Below are 17,567 nucleotides of genomic sequence, written 5' to 3'. Positions count from 1 at the left end.
CCAAATCTGAAGTAGACGGTCAACTTCAATCATTTTCTTTCCGTTTCACTGATTGTAATCGCTATACGCTGCTCTCTCTCGTCTCCTCTTCACATCTACACTTTTCACCGCACATATACTTACAGCCAATCAGCTCTCTGAATTATGAGATGACGTTTGGTAGGTATGTCAGCACAGTGCCCCTTTGGTGATTATTTTTTTGCCGCACACATTGAATAGAAAAATACTCTGAGCATGCGTGAGTGTAGTTTTTACAGCACACGTTCATTTTAACCGCAGAGAGGGGCTTGTCCCACATCGCTCAACACGGCTCAATAGGCACACTGTGGACACTAATTAGAAGAACACAGACTGAAACAGCAATGTACAAACGAATCAGATGACTAAACATGATCTTAAAATATATTTGAACATGTCTTTTTTTTGCATATTTGGGGAATTATTATTTGCATTACTTTCTGCTGACACTAGGTGGGGCTGTGTCCTGTCCTATCTTCCCCTAATGACGAGTCACCACTGCACGTACACAGCAGAACAAACTGAGATTAGTGAAGTGTGTTATTCTTTCTTTGACGGTGTTAAATATTAACATATCTCAGTTTATCAGCAGTGAGGAGCAGTTTACTGGAAGAGAAATAGAAAGTGTGTACAATCAGTCTGTGCTGCTTTCAAGGAACATCTTGGTGTGGGACATTCTGTTTGCGAATCTCATGTTATTATTACCTTATTAAAATGATGTGTACATACAGTATTTGAGTGTTAAGAGATATAGGTACAGATGTCAAATAACAACAGAAAATGTCGATGTGTTCATTGACCGAATCTTTTTGCCGTGCCTGTGTTTATTCTGTTGGGTTTCTGCTGTTTTTACAATAGGTTTTATTACATTTCCACATTGAAAGACGCACAAACTAAATGATATACAAAAGACAAATGCTGATATGACTTGGATTAAAGTAAACTAACTAACATTATAATAATAAAAATGCTATAAATACTAAGTGTTATACTGATAATAATAATGATGTAATACAAATGATCTAGATAAAACAAAAAAATAAAATGGTAATTTTAAAATACAACAACAATAATAATTATAAAAACAATTAAAAAAACGTGTTGTACTAATAACAATAACTTTATAATACAAATAAACAAAAAAATAGTTAAATGCAATAAAATAAAAAAAGTAAACACAATTTAAATAATAATAAAAAAGAAAATAATAAAAATAATAAAAAGTAAACACTACTTATTTTGATAGTAATAAATCATCATAAAAAAGTCAAAAAGGTTTTCCTAGTTCACTTAATATTTTAAACATATCCTAATTTTCCATAAAATGCGTAAAAAGTTCCCAGATATAATATCAATCATTCAGGTTTCCTCCTTTCCATTCAGTAATTTTCTCCCAAGAGTTGCTGTTTTCCCATTTGCACCTGAAGGCAGCATTGAGTTTCCCGGGAGCCCCACCTCTCTCCCAGCCGGACAGGTAAGAGCAAAGTTTCTCCAGCTTTACCTCACCTGTCCGGGCGTCGAACAGCCCAGGTGAGGCATCATTATTAACACACCTGAGCTCCAGGGAGGAGGACCGACCCTCAGCCATGGCCGAGTCCCAGCTTACGTGCATGGAGGACGGCCACATCGGAGCCAATGTCCCGGAGAACAACCCGGAGTTTTACTACAGCGAAGCGCAACGATCCGCCATAGAGGAGCTGCTGAGGAATGGCGACGGAGCCTTCAAAATGCGACTCAAAGAGGACAAAATCACCGATTTCCTGTCCGCGAGGGAGGTGAAGCTGCTGCTAAACACCTTCAAAATCTACAATTTGAATCCGGAGGAAAGTAGCAGTACTCCGGATCCGACAGACCATGATTCAGGGCTCCAATCCACTTATTGGCCCGAGATGTCGGAGACCGATGTTCCGCCGCTGGATATCGGCTGGCCCAGCGGGGGGCGCTTCAAGGGAGTGACGCGCGTGGCAGTGCACACACACCCGCCTAAAGAGAACGGACCTCACATCAAGATGGTCGTGAGGAAGATGATCCAGGAGGCCAGCAAGGTGAGGGGGACAAGAGCATATCGATATATTAATAATGATTCAGAATCAGGTTTATCACCAGGTGGGTTGACACTTATGAGGAATGTGACTTGATGTCGTGGTGCGTAGCTACATGATGGTAAAACAACTTTGCAGAGTCTCTTTGCTGGAGGACTGCTTTATCTTTCCTTATGAAGCATTGACGGATGCAGAGAGGATAAGAGAGGGTCATCTGATTATAGTAAAACATGTTCAGTGATGTGTGGCTGGACTCCATTATTGACATTGGACTGAACAGATCAGTCATGAGAATGAAGCCTCTCTTATAGATTAAAATAATCAATTCCAGGGATGTTTTTAAATCACTACTGCTAGATTTGATTAGTTATCGACCACTCAGAGTCATAGGCGGAGTTTGACATTTGCGCTTGGGGGGGGCAAACCTTTTTCACTGACGTCACTCAGTACACAGTCCCAACTATTGCGTGCTCACCGCACTGAGTATGACTTTTCCACATACAAACACAACTCGTCCCGTCATGCACGCCTCATGCCCGCTGTACACACACACTCATATGGATGGGGCGGTCTCTCCCCCCAACAACAGTGCATTACATAACTGTAAAAAACGTATCAAAACTGTGCATATCTTATACTTATTTGATAACTACTATATCCCTTGGTGTCCTACCTTAGTTCAGAAGTAGACGCCGTTTTTTACGTTCCGCATATACGTCCACTATCCCCTCAGCATCTTGTATAGCTCTCCTTTTTAACAGTCTTTCGGAGATGCTCAAGTGCAACAGGTGCGACAGCAGAGGCTTTAACAAGGTCCATCTCTGCTCCAAGAAGGAGAGGGTGAATTTTGAGCAGCTGTGCGTATTCTTGTACGAGAGGTAGGCCTGTCACGATAAATAATTTTGTTGGACGATAAATGTTCCTGGAAATTATTGCGATAAACGATAATATTGTCAGCACCATTGTAAGACCATTTTAGACCACTGACATACTGATAATATATCATCATAATTCTAGTACATGCTTTCAAACCGAACTTTTTATTGAACATTCAACATTGCAAATGAAATGTGAAATAATATTAAAATATATAAACGATATATAATAAATAAAACAAATTAATTAAATTATAATAAATTAATTAAATCACACACAACCAAAACAATAAATTAAATAGAGTCAGGCTGGAAAACAGAGCTCTCAATCCATCTATCTATCCATCTCTAGATAGATACATATATATATATACATATAAATAAATCAATATGAGCACACATTGTCTCACAAGCAAAACAAATCTCCTTAAAGCAACAGTCATGTGTTCAGTCCACTGTCCATACAAAGACCCAGATGCCTCAACAGGCCATATCCAAATCTGTTTTTCAAAGTTTTCGAGCAAGGAACACCAACATGTATGCATTGTCGGGCAAATGCATCTTTGATTGTAAACTGTCGGGAAGGTGGGGGCTCTCCATCTCCAGCTGCCGTGTTTGCTACCAGCTGGGAAAACGGAATGGGGTGGTTGTGTTTTAGGTGGTTTAAAATGCGTGGTATTGCCTGCTTTTGTCGCTACCTTTTTTAAACAAATGCGACACACCGCCCGGCTCATTCAAGTCCGTAGGTTGGCCTCGTTGATTTGGCTTGAATCCAAAATACTGCCACACCGGAGAATCGAGATGTGTAGGTTTTGTAACCAATTCCATTTCACTTTAAATTCCCCGCGAGTAAGTCACAGGTTGTCTCCTGCTTGTCGCTATATTATTAATTTGGCTGCTACGCTGCTGTACGTGCACGCGGAGTGTCCTGACCTGGCTGTGTGTCAGCCCCGCCCCTCACAGCGCGCATGGCCGGCAGCCACAGCTCGTCTGGCAGCCACAGCGCTCCTAGCTAAATTGCTGGTCACATCCTTATGTAAACAAACACGCATGTAAACGGCAATTTATCGAGCTCAGAAAAGTTATCGAGTCCATTTTTATTTATCGTACGATAAGTCAATTTATCGATTATCGCGACAGGCCTAACGAGAGGTTCCATTCCTTTTTTCTCACATTTAAACACTGCTCCACATGCTCGTGCCAGCTCTATGGACTCTCCCGTGAATCGTCTGTCTAGTTCGTTGATGAGGGTGTCCAGCAGAGGGAGATAGAGGTGCTATTTGTGCGCCACTTTCATCAGTTTCTCTTTGGCCCAAAGTAGTTGTAACCAGGAAACTGTCGAGGGAGGTCGGGGGTTTTGTAACCCGTTTTCTTTTGGGTGCAAGGGGACCCGGAGTCTGACACTCAACATCTGCATCCCCGGGTACTGGCACGTTGTTGTCCCGGCAGAACTGTTTCACTGATCCCCACATATTGCTCCACGTAGCTGCTTGTCTCTGAGATTTGAAGTGCGCCTTCAGGTTGTCGGTAAGCGCTGCAGCTTCGGAGAGTGTGCAGCTGGAGGACTGTAGGGCCTTGTGCGTAACATGAATCACACGCAGTATGTCTTCAAATACAATAACACATGTAATGAAAGACATTCTGGTCATGTGGGCATAAAGGCCACTGGCCTCCGCAGACCACTTGTCTCCCTCGTCACTCATTTCTCTCAGGCACCCTATAATTGCAGAGTAGTGAGTTTTAACGGAATTCACAGATCGCCACTTGTTCGCCCATCTTGTCTCACTTGGCTGTATTATTTCAGTTTGTTTCAGATTCAGTGATTTCTGCATTTCAATGAATCGATGATGGTTTGACGGCTCTGCAAATACAGAGTCGAGTTTGTCAATGACGTTCAGGAATGTTTTCACGCTGTGGTTGACAGCACAACACTCCACAAGCACCAGATTTAGTTTGTGTGCCATGCAGTGCACGTACACTGCGTATGGGTGGGTCTCTTTGATGCGCTGCTGCACACCAGAAACGTGACCAGACATGACGGAGGCACCATCGTAACTCTGGGCAACAATTGGGATATGTTTCAGTCCACACATCTCAAGTCCTTTGTTTATTGCTTGCACAATCCCAGCCGCGTTGCGAGATGCTGGGCAATCAATAAAACACAAAAAACGCTCCTTGATTTCAAGCTGCTCTGCATATCTGACACACACTGATAATTGTTCCGTTTTGCAAGACTTGGCCTCATCTGCAATTTTATTTTAAAAAATCCAGTATCCTGCACTTTTTCTACAATTTCTGCACGAACTAAGTTAGCGCATATGTCAATGACTTCGTTCTGGAAATCCGGGCTATAGTAGCATTGAAATAGTTGGACTGCATGTTTTTAAAAGCAGAATCATACTTGGAGACAAATCCACAAACCTCAAGAAAATTTCCACGCGACTCTGACTCGCTTCCCTCCCGATGCCCACGAAAAGGCAATCCGAGTTTGGACAACAGCCTCACAATATCAACAATTTTGCACAAATAAGATCTGTTCTTCTCAACAGAATCTTCGTGGCTTCGGGAAAGTTTCGCTGCAATAGATCCAGAAGATGCAGTCACTTTATAGTTATCCCATTTAACCATGCAGTTCAGATGGGCCTGCATGTTTCTCCAGTTTGCTGCTTATTTTTTTTCCAGTCACTCAGGCCCTTTCTAAAGGAATCCTCCACACCGCTGTCAGTCTGGAAGTGGCGGCATGAAAAACAGAAGACGGCATCAATTCGTACTGAATATTCCAGCCAGGGATAGTTCTTGTAATAGTACGTGGAAAATGATCGTTTCGTTTTCCCAAACATTTTTGAGGGGAAATCGGATAAAGTAGGCTGCTTGGGACAGCTGTGCTTTTCCCCAAGATCATCATGACCCACTGACGGCCCCGGTGCCGGTGGTTTCCCTGCTGTGGGGTTAATGTTAGCTGGTCCTGCTAATCCAGAGCTCTCCGCTGTGGGGCTAACGTTAGCTAATCAGGAGCTGCTCGTTTGCGTGTCTGCCACTTGACATTGTGACGGCTGCTGGTTGGTAAAGTTAGGCTCAGTCGGTGGCTCTTCTGTTGTTGAAGCTGAAGACGAAATTGGAAGTTTTAAAAATCGCCGAATATTAGGGATGTAACGATATACCGAATATCGCGGTATCGCGGTAAATAAACTTCCCAATACCGTCGTGAGACTGACAAAATCTACCGCGATTTTCAAAAAAAATTAATTAAAAAAAAAAATATTATTTTTTGTAAACACTTTTTTTTTTTTAAACCTTTATTTAACCAGGTGGTCCCATTGAGATCATCGATCTCTTTTTCAAGAGATACCTGTCTAACATGGCAGCAAGTAGGTTACAACATGAAAATAAAACAACAGATAACACAAAAGGACATCGTATTTACAGGGCTTCATTTACACACCTAGAGACATTGACAAGTATCAACCATATATTTATATCTCGCCATGTCAATAAGCCTGGCGTTAGACTTTTTCGCTGTCCGTCATTTCGACAGACAGGATCGTAAAATATCCGTCATAATCCCTTATTACCCGTCGGGTCTGAAAAGTTCACGATAGAGCATGCTCGTGAACTGTCAGCGGGGGGGGGGGGGGGGGGGGGGCATTCCATGACTTTTGGTCCTACTTGGAACAGCTTCACCGGAAGAGGAAGGTCGAGAAGTTGACGTTTTGATCTCGATAGAGCATGCTCGTGAACTGTCAGCGGGGGGGGGGGGGCGGTGTTATGCCGTGTGTGCATGCACCTCGCGCGACGCGCACAGCGTAAAGCAAGACCTCCCAGACATGTATTGATCTGTACGGCAAAGTACGGTTTGGAAACTATCATTTCCTTTTGGAGGGCATGCATAACACGGCATAACACCAGAGCCTCGCTGCGGGGAAACGTTGGTGCTGTTCCGAGTTTGTTCTAATCTGTCAAAATGACAGACTGCTTTCAGATTTTTCCGTCATTGTTAAATAAAATATTCGGTTAACGCGACCACTGGTGTCCCAGCAACATCAGTACCAAGCGAGAGAGTTTTTTCCAGAGCAGGGGATATTGTAAATGCCCAAACATCCCAGCTTATAAATACCTGGAAATGTGGACATTCTCATATTCCTAAAAACCGGTCTGATGATGCTGAGTGAGTGACTAGTGAGTTTGAGTTGAGTTACTTGAAAAACTAAAGTGAAACTTGATTTATTTTATTGCAGGGTCTGATTTTTAAATGTCCTTGTTTATTTGTGAGATGCAGTGGCATAAAGAAAATGCTTACTTTGTTTGGTAGTACTAGTAGGTACAAAAACACTGGTTTTCTTGTTCCAGTCTGTTACTGTCACTTTGTTTTTGACACTTTAAAATACTGCTATCCTACAAAAATGCTGTAAAAATCAGATTTATTATGTAATAAAAAAAACTTTTCCGAGTAAAAAAATGTTTTATTGAAAAAAAATTCAGATTTTTTTTCTTCTTCCCTTTATTATTCAATATCGCGATAAATACCGTACCGTGGGCTTGTTATCGCGATATTATCGTACCGTGAGTTTTTGGTATCGTTACATCCCTACCGAATATCCATTACTGCTAATACAATAGCTGAATCACATGGATACAAAAAAAAGCGAGGGAACTTTTGTCCTTAACCTCACATGTCACACACACACACGTCACAACCCTTTATATATACAGTCTATGGTCACAACATGCGACTGCTCAAAAATGAAATTATTTCAAACAAAACATGATAATATTCAGATTTGTATTGTAACAATCATTTTATTACATCTATTAAAATATTTATATATACGAAATATTTGTATTGGAACAGTTTTAGACTTAGTAATGCTATAACATATTTCAGCCACCAGGGGGGGCAATGCCCGATTAGTCAACTAAATGACGGACATGTCTGTTTGTGGCTGTAGGTGCGCCGCATTTGCGCTTCAGATGATGCTCCCTCCGCAAGTTAAGGCCCCCTCGGAGGTGAGGCCCCAAGCAGTCTGCATGAACGGCCCGTAGGGAGGGGCGGCCCTGTATACACAATACAGCCATGTACGGAAGTGTCTCTAGGACTCCTTTTTATTCATAATAATGATCCTTTATATAAAGTATGACAAGTCAAATGGATATTACAGTAAACGTTTGACTTGTTTTTGGTCTTAAAGGGTTTTTTAAAGTCTCACATTAACTTGTTGAGACCGTGTTCTTTAAGGGAACAGAGTTTTCAGTCAGTCGATTAAAGGCGGAGTGGACGAGTGAATAATTCCTCCTCACACAGAAACAAAGACTCTGAAGAGGCTCTGTGTGTTTGACTCTCCGTCGTAATGTTTAGTCATGGAGCGCCAGAGCTCTGCTGAGTCATCTTTTCCTCACAGCAACACTGATGACTCACATGCCTCGTTAAAAACACTGTCAACACAGACCTCAAAACAGACGCACGCTTGTGTCAAACGCTTCTCAGGAATTCCCTCCCTGTACACTTTCTGTTTTCTATTTAGAAACGTATTTTGTTTCCTCGTGTTCTCTCGCCCTTCTGTCCTTCTCCTGCATTGGAAGGGCCTGAAGCAAAATTAAACATAAAAAGCTGTCCGCACATCTGCCAGTAGTGTACACATCTTTATTATTACTTTTCCATGTTGGTCATACTGCAGGAATGTGGCACATATTTTGTGTTTTTTTTTTGAGTTCTTGTATTTTAATGTGTGAGTATTTAATACCTCGGGACTGTGGGAAATAGTATTTAGCTCTTTCTGTGTGTGCAAACATATTTTGAGATTGCAATAAAGTTGACCTTGACCATTTGTACACTACCTTTTGTAAACATTTATAATAAACCAGGGATAAGAACTGGCAGCCCACTTTAATCTGCTTCTGTTCAGGTTGATATCTGTATGTTGTGCCTCTATAGGGACATGCTTCAATGTTCAAAAAGCTCTTTATTTTGATCATACTTCCTGTGCCTTGTGATTGGTCAACCACTTGGAGATGTCCCGCCCCTTAGCCTATCAGGTACAATGTGTTTGACAACTAGCCAATATAAGTGCGGGTGTTACAAAGCGATGTCACTATGTTCCAGAAGTAAACAAAGGAGTCCAATGTAGTCGCTTCAGGCAGGGGGGGGGGGGGGAAGTGTGTGAGGGAGAAACTAACCTTTGCAGACCATTTACATGCACATAAAACCTATATTTGGCTGACGCTTTTATCCACAATGATTTGCAATAAGTGCAAAAAAACATAAGGAAAGTGCAGATATATTCACTTCAAGCCAGTCATACCTTTGTAAGTGCTGCTGAATGAGTTCCAAGGCCTAAATAATAATACTAACACACAATCTAACACACTATAGGAAAGGGAAACGCCCCACAAGGCCTAAAAAGGGCCTCTTTAACTCCATATCATAACCCATTTTGAATTTCGTAAGGGTGTTTCCGAGGTTGTCAGACAAAGTAAAAGTGAAATACACCTGTGGAATGCAGCACACCTGGTTTTATCTTATCCAAAAGACCAGGACATGTCTCAAAATAGAACCAGTTCTGCTGGAACAAACCTAATCATCTGTACATCGTAATACTTAGAAAATGTTCGAGTCAAAACACGGTTCAGGTTTCTGCTCTCTGTGGAAACTCCAGGACAGAGGAACATTTGATTTTAACAGGCATTTTGTCCACTTAGCTTCCCAGAGGACAGAGGACTAACCCTGCCTCCTGTGATCTGAACATGTCCCTACTTGTTTGAAAGAACATTCTCCCTTTTTCTCTCGTATTGTTTGTATTTGAAACATCAGATAACGTGTATTATATGAATATAACATGCATCAGCCACGTCCACACTCTCACATCATTCAAAAAAGCCCTCACAACTAATCTTTTCACTCTTGCCTTCAACTCCTAATCCACTAATCCCTCGCCCTTTGTCCACCTAGCCTAGCAGTTTGTTGTTATTGTTCTCTACCTGCTTGTAAAGCGCTTTGAGCACCAGGAGAAGTGCTTTATAAATAACATTTATTATTATTATTATTATTATTATTATTATTATTATTATTATTATAATCTTCTGTCTAAAAAATTCCACTTTTCGACATCTATCTGCCTGTTAAACACTTTAGTTTACATGCATGAACCCTATGATTTTTAATAAGTACTTCAATAAGGCCAACTCAAATATGTGTCCCCTCTCCTGTAGCTCTCCAGGCTTTAGTGCATGTAAATGGTCTCCAAAGGCTAACATCCCTGTGTCCCTTCCTTATGGAGATTCTCCTTTTGTAATCTTGATGCCTCTTCTCTTTGGTGGTGGACATACTTTAACCACTAAGGCTTATAATGTTAACATGTTTGTAATACACATGTCAGCCTCTTGGGGGCGTTCAGGGGGCTTAGATTGTAGTTGACAGCTTTTTGACATTCATTAATATATGAATAACAATAAAAACAAAACATCTAACAAAATATCTAGCACAGTAAGACGAGGGGATGTCCGTCATTGCACTGAGTTACTATCAGTATCAGTATCAGTATTAGTAGTCGTCATTTGGACGTCTGTTTGGTTTTGCCTCCCCACACGACTACTTGGAATTGTCTTTATTTTGTCAGAGCAAAGTCAAGCCTCTATAACCCTGACCTGACCGAGGAGAAAGTGAGCGCTGCGGGGAAACATTTCTGAAGACACGTTTAAGTCCTTAATTCCTCAGCTGATCTCCTTTTGTTGTTGTAAAGCTGGGTCCCTGTGATGTGTCAGCCTGACGGGAACACAGCGGAGGGATTAGACAGATCTCAGCAGCTAACTCTCTGTGAGCTCTGCAATAAAACATTCTGTCTGAAAGCATTTCCTTCATGTTCTGTCTTAGCCTGACGCAGGTGACATGGATGGGAGGCAGAGCAGAGAGTCTGAGCTCATGTTTCTTCTTTTGTGGTTATACAGTATGTGTTTTACTTCCTGCCAGAGTTTACTTCAAAGGACCCAACAGCAGGAACAATTTCATGCATTTTATTTATATTCTTTGAAATCTCTAAAAATACGATATTGAGTTATATATATATGGTAATAATAAAATTAAAATAATATTAGGACCATTAAAATAAAAATAAAAACAATGTAAATATTATAAATACTACTTATTTAACCATTTTATACAGGGAATGGCAACATAAAGATATGTCACTTTAATTCTAATATATTTGAAAAAATATCAAAAAATCTTAATTTTCCCTTGCATTGCATTTTTGGATATTAAGTGGACATTGATGAAGGAAACATTTTATTTGAACAGTTTGAGCAGAAGGCTGCAACATAACAACATGTGGAAAAGTCTGAAACGCTTTGATTGTACAATATAATCAATTATTGAGATTAATATTCAAGACTCTGGTTACTTAAGTCAAAGTGATTTTCTCTTGAACTTCTAACAAATGATCAAAAATCACTTAAAATCCAGTTACTTAGCCATTATTGAGATATAGTTTGCAGATTGATCACTTCCTTTCCTCCTGCAGGTGATAGCGATCGTGATGGACATGCTGACAGACGTGCAGATCCTTCAGGACCTGATGGACGCCGCCTCTCGACGCTCTGTTCCCGTTTACATCCTGTTGGAGCACCAAGCCACGCCGCACTTCCTGGATATCTGCCACCGGCTACAGATCGGAGCACAGCACCTCCGGGTGAGAACACACTTTATTACATAGCTTAGTTGAATACTCGATTCTGATTGGTCAATTCAAAACACGTGACACGTTGTTAATCCAGAACAGACAGACCGCTGTCAAGGATTTATTAACCGTTGTTAAGGACGCTCACATCTGCAGAAACAAGTCCATTCGATTGAACTGTATAAAGTTTGGCCGAAAAGCATGCTTTTCGAACTGGGACAAGAAAACAGCGGAGAAGTAACGGGGCAGAAACCCTCCTTTTTACGCAGCGGTCCAGACATAGACATCAAACGGCGACACATACTCAGTGTGCAGTTCCTTTGGCATTAGGGCAGGGATATCTAGATACTCTCCAAGGTTTGACATCATGAATTGTGCTACTTTTAAAGCAAGCAGCGATGTTTTCAAATCTGTAATCAAAACGCTCCTCAAAAACGCTATCGAAGCAGTTCCTTCCGTTGCTACGTAGTTCAAACGGTAACAACGGACTATTTTTCTTAGCGGATGCATGTCAATTTAAATCAATAAAAACATTTTTAAACCTATAAAAGCATTTCAATTAATATTGGGAGTCATATTGTTACTTTGTTGAGAATTACTTAAAGGTCACCTATTATGCGTAAAGAGACTCTGAAAGTTTCAGGAACAAAGATTCTCTCTCTTTTTGATCCATTTCTATAAAAAGCTGTCTGAAAATGAGCTGATCAGATTTTGGCCACTTTGTGATGTCATAACGATGTTTTGTCTTGTGTAACCATTAGCCAATCAGCAACCACGGTAACCCCCCCCCCCCCCCCTTATCACCTGAATCTCCTCCTAGAGCTCCATTGAGTTCTTTGTAACCAAATGTCTCTCAGAGGGGCGTGGGGAGGGGCTCCTTATTTTCATCTAAAGTAACAGACAGAGATTCAGCACTTTGGAAATAGGGCTGAAACAGAGGGGATTATGGGTAATGCTGTAATGATCTGTTTGGTGTTTCAGCCAATCAGAGACAGGCTCTGGATATATCTGAGACCTGTCATATATTGAGGGAAAACAGTATGAGGGGACCTTTAAAGTAGCACAGACAGCTAGCAACATAACGCTCCTGTTACAACCCTAACTGTAGGAGCCAAAATGCTGTGGTGTTTATAGTTATATTATCTTAATTATTTATATAACAACACACACACTTGTTGTTGTTTATGATAATTGTCACATGGGTGCGGTTTGGTATTTAGGGCACCTGGTGCTTTTAGAAACAGGTTTATCACCAGGTACGTTGACACCTATGAGGAATTTGACTTGGTGTCATGGTGCGTACATCAAAGTAAAAACAAAAATTAATGAACATGGATAGAGAACTATTTTAAGAACACTATAATTAAAATAATAAAAAATATAGTAGAACAATTAATTCAATAAAACAGTATTTACATTGAAATAGACTGGAATAAAATATAATATATATATATAATATGTGGAAGTTTAGTAGCATGACAGTGGGGGTGAGCTTAGCTCTGATATATTTTGTTGACGGTATGATTCTGTTTGTTTATTCTTTTGCGTTACAGTATTAAATATCTTTTAAACGTTGAGTTCAGTTCAGACTTTATTATTCATACGCGTCACATCAATGAGTGAAGCTTAGCCTCAGAGCGGCCGTATTCAATGGGAACATAGCCGCCACACTAACCCTAACCCTAACCCTTTAACATAAAGAGATGAACGTAGCACTGACAGATAGCTGAACCCTAACCCTAACCCTTTAACATAAAGAGATGAACGTAGCACTGACAGATAGCTGAACCCTAACCCTAACCCTTTAACATAAAGAGATGAACGTAGCACTGACAGATAGCTGAACCCTAACCCTAAGCTGTGTGTCTGCAGAACATCAGAACCAGAACTCTTCAGGGCGTTGGATTGGGTTTGTCTTTCGGCAAAGTGCCCGGCGCCCTCTGTAATAAATACATGCTCATCGACGGGGACAAAGTGGCGTTTGGCTCCTACAGGTGAGGTCTGACTTCAACACTTATACAGCTCTTGTGTAAAGTGTCCCAGAGTGTTAAGCATTCTGAATATGAAAGGGGTAATCTGCAGCGAGGCGGTCATGAAGAGAAACAGAACCACCAACAGGAGGTAATTGAGACCCGGACGAGAAACTGACATTACACCTGATTTATGTTTTCTGTGAATGTCCCAGTCTGTCCACATTTAGACTTCTTTAAACACAGAGTCCATGCCCGTCCTCCTTAGCAAAGGGTCTGTTAACAACCTCCAACATTTTTTATTTAAAAGCAAAGATAGATGAGTCACAGTCACAGAGCAGTGTGAGATACACACATCTGAAATGTTGAGCTCTGACTCTCAATCATTGCTAACCTTTTAGCAGAAATGTTTTTCACTTTCTTTCTACTTTCTTTTTAAACTTATCCGTTAGTTATTTCAAGTGTTTCATGCTAAACGAACCCCCCCTTTGGAAAATGATAATCTGACCCCCTGGTACTTTTTAGTTTTCTAAGTTTACCTCGTCTTTCTAGGACTTTAGCTGATAACTGTTGTACCCTCCGTCTCTGTCTCAGTTTCTCGTGGTGTACGTCGCGTATCGACCGGAACATGATCACGGTGATGACGGGGCAGGTGGTGGACTCCTTCGATCAGGATTTCCGAGAGCTTTACGCCGTCTCCGACAAGCTGGATCTCTACAAGGAGTTCCACATTACCAAACCGGCTATCAACGCCACCCTACGCTCCAAAGTGGTTCCCAAACGCCCGCCTCTACCGGCGACAACCTCCCGATTCCAGGTCAGTATAGGGGACTCGCGCAATGCTACAATCAAGGTTCCTGCACACAAGTACTACAACCCCAAATACGCACTGGCCTTCGGGGACATCAAACGTCCAACAGGGTCTCTCCAAGAACCAGGACCCAATAGACTGTTAGCTCTGCCGGATGATCTTGATGAGATGGGAGTTGGAAGACCACGAGTGACCAGCAGCGAGAGGAACGACCGTCTGAGTCCCCTGCCCTCTGAGGATCCTGGAGACGGCTTCAAGAGTAAAAACGGACTCCAGCAGCAGGACAAGAAGGGGTGGGGCGGGTGGAAGTGGAAGTTCTTCAGGAGGAAATTGTCCAATCGGAATATTTTGGATACCAACATTGGGGACCCTATCAGCCCCGACCCCTCAGAGAGCAACAGGACGGACGAGAACGAGGACATCGTGAAGTCTCCGTCCAACAGGAGGCTGACTAAACTGGGCCTGAGGACAAACTCCAGGCAGTCCGTCAACACCACACAGGACAACGAGAGTAAGTCAGGAACAATGGAAAATATAAAGTTTGAATTCAGAATGAGCAAATAACCTTATCCATTGGTTCCCAGCTACAACCACAGCAGCATAATCCGTCTTTTTACGGGTTTATTAGACCCGTCGGTCTCCAAATCCACCTTGAGACCTAAACATAAAGACATTATTAATAACAAAACATAGGACAATGTGACATACACAATACACAGCATGTAAGATAACTTGTAAAATACTTAGATGCTAAGGACTTTTACTTGGAAAAGAGTACTTTTACACTGTACTATTGTGACTAACTTAAAGGGGACATATTCTGCACATAAACCTATATAACACTACAGGAAATAGAAAACCCCAAATAGGGCGTGTTCCACCTCTAGTCACAGGAAGCCTTATCTTAGTTTTAAGTGTAATACGCCCAAAGATTTGGTAAGCCAGTTGTCTGATGTTGTCCTATACAAAATGAACCCGTCTAGTCTAGTCTAGTATTTTATAGAAACTGATTAATTCTACATGCTCATACCTCCTATCTCTTTCTAACTATGCTTTTGCTTTTGTTTTTATTCAGGTGTTAAGAGTCACGGTGGAAAGAAAAGTTGTAAAGTGTCCTGAGGAGAACCTGCTGCTGTCTGACCACAAAATGAACCACATCTTTTTGAAAAACGGATTACAAATGCACTTTTGTAACACTGACGTCACCTTAAACTGTGCAATACAAGTGCTTTATCCAGTGCCTTACAGAGAGACCACATGAATGTACGGTTCTTAGTGCACTGACACATTTGGAGATGGTGCCAAATATATAATATTGACTCCAAAATCAATATGCTAAATCAGTGGTTCTCAACTGGTCAGGCCTCGGGACCCACTTTTTACTTGGTCAATAAATCGCGACCCAACATTTTGAAGCACTCAAATCTATTCAACAAAAAATCGTGCTGTAATATATACGCTTTGCAGCATTCAATATTAATACAAGTGAAGTACAGTGCTTATATCCCTTCACAGAACTAAAGTATGCTTTTAAAAAAGGTTTAGGGGGATGATGGAATCAAAGCTGAACTATATAAAAAGGCACACGTGCTGAAAACCCAACACCAGCAGGGGGGTCTGGGGGGATTCTCCCCCAGGAGAGAAATACTAACATAAACTATGCATTCTGGTACACTCTGAGAAGAAAATAAATAAATCTATCACTACCCGACATATTAATAATATTTTATGCCATTGTTTGTTTTTCACTTAGTTCTGACATCTTGCTGCGAGAAGAGTAAAGAGGAGATAGTCTGTGTGCCTTACTTTAAATTGTGGGTAAGGGTAGATAGCCCCCTTTGTTCTGTGACCTGTCAATCATCAAACTGGGGGTCATATTTCATTATGTGTTCATTTTTATCTGAAGTTGTACCCACTGATGTATAAAGAAGAGTTCTACCGCAAAGTTATTCTCCGTGGAGACTTCCGGCAACAATCTTGATTCTGATTGGCCAGAAGACTCGAAAAAACATCAGCAAAGATGTTTTATTGAGAAGATGATCACTACGTGACTACTGGTCTCCGGTACTTCCAGTCCAAAACCTACTGAATGCACAGCGTTAGAAAATCGGGCCTTCAAAATAAAAGTTTGACTTTTTTCCCCCCCAAAAAATTATTTTCTTCACTCACACATCCGCGACCCACTCGAAACGGGTCCGCGACCCACTTTTGGGTCGCGACCCACCAGTTGAGAACCACTGTGCTAGAGGTTATCTGTGACCCTGATGGTGCGTAGAGAAGTTAAAGCCGTGGGATTGATTGCTCTGTATGTTGATATATGAATAAAAGGTTTGTCTAAGGCATATTGAATGTAAATTGAGCAATACTTGGGTTGTATATAAGGTTAAACATTAATACACCTCCTCAAACTTCCAAAGGTCAACTACAGCTGAGTCCTGTGCGACGATTGAAATGGGTAAACCCCTCATTGAGAAATCTGAAATAGGAGACTTCTCAGGCTTTGATTTATTTCTCCTTTTCACTAATCTACCAAACCAATGTTTCACCTCTACCTGCATCACCCCTGTTGTTATGGTGCATTGTGGGCTTTCGTATGTGCACAGTACTAAAATATATTGTTAGTAATATCTGTGAAATAATATTGTACAGTGTTTATTTCAATGTCCATTTGATACACATTGTATGTGTGGGATCTCTTCTACAATGTGCGCAATAAATGGTTTCTGATAAACAGCTTTTAATGATTGATGTTAAAGAGTCCTCTCCTACTGATGTTCAGGTGTATATCAGTATGTAGTGTCTCTACTTTAAAGAGTCCTCTCCTGCTGATGTTCAGGTGTATATCAGTATGTAGTGTCTCTACTTTAAAGAGTCCTCTCCTGCTGATGTTCAGGTGTATATCAGTATGTAGTGTCTCTACTTTAAAGAGTCCTCTCCTGCTGATGTTCAGGTGTATATCAGTATGTAGTGTCTCTACTTTAAAGAGTCCTCTCCTGCTGATGTTCAGGTGTATATCAGTATGTAGTGTCTCTACTTTAAAGAGTCCTCTCCTGCTGATGTTCAGGTGTATATCAGTATGTAGTGTCTCTACTTTGACATGTCTCCATGCTTTAATGTTGAAAAAGCTCTTTATTTGCCTTTACTTTTATATTTCTGTGATGGAAATTCATTTTGATAGAAATTCT

General features: G+C 41.1%; 1 protein-coding gene across 1 annotated transcript; it reads left to right on the top strand.

Annotated features, from left to right (window-relative positions):
* The first annotated feature begins 1,321 nt into the window (after window positions 1-1,321).
* fam83fb (family with sequence similarity 83 member Fb) lies at window positions 1,322-17,113 on the top strand. The gene is made up of 5 exons (XM_079686074.1): window positions 1,322-2,063; window positions 11,446-11,613; window positions 13,474-13,595; window positions 14,166-14,893; window positions 15,458-17,113. The coding sequence occupies exons 1-5, from the start codon at window positions 1,605-1,607 to the stop codon at window positions 15,499-15,501; spliced, it is 1,521 nt and encodes a 506-aa protein (XP_079542200.1). The 5' UTR covers window positions 1,322-1,604; the 3' UTR covers window positions 15,502-17,113.
* Window positions 17,114-17,567: the final 454 nt, after the last annotated feature.

Source organism: Notothenia rossii, assembly GCF_949606895.1.
Source record: "Notothenia rossii genome assembly, chromosome: 1".
NCBI lineage: Eukaryota > Metazoa > Chordata > Actinopteri > Perciformes > Nototheniidae > Notothenia > Notothenia rossii.
The sequence above is the reverse complement of the archived record's forward strand: the minus strand, read 5'-3'. Positions and strand labels throughout refer to the sequence as shown.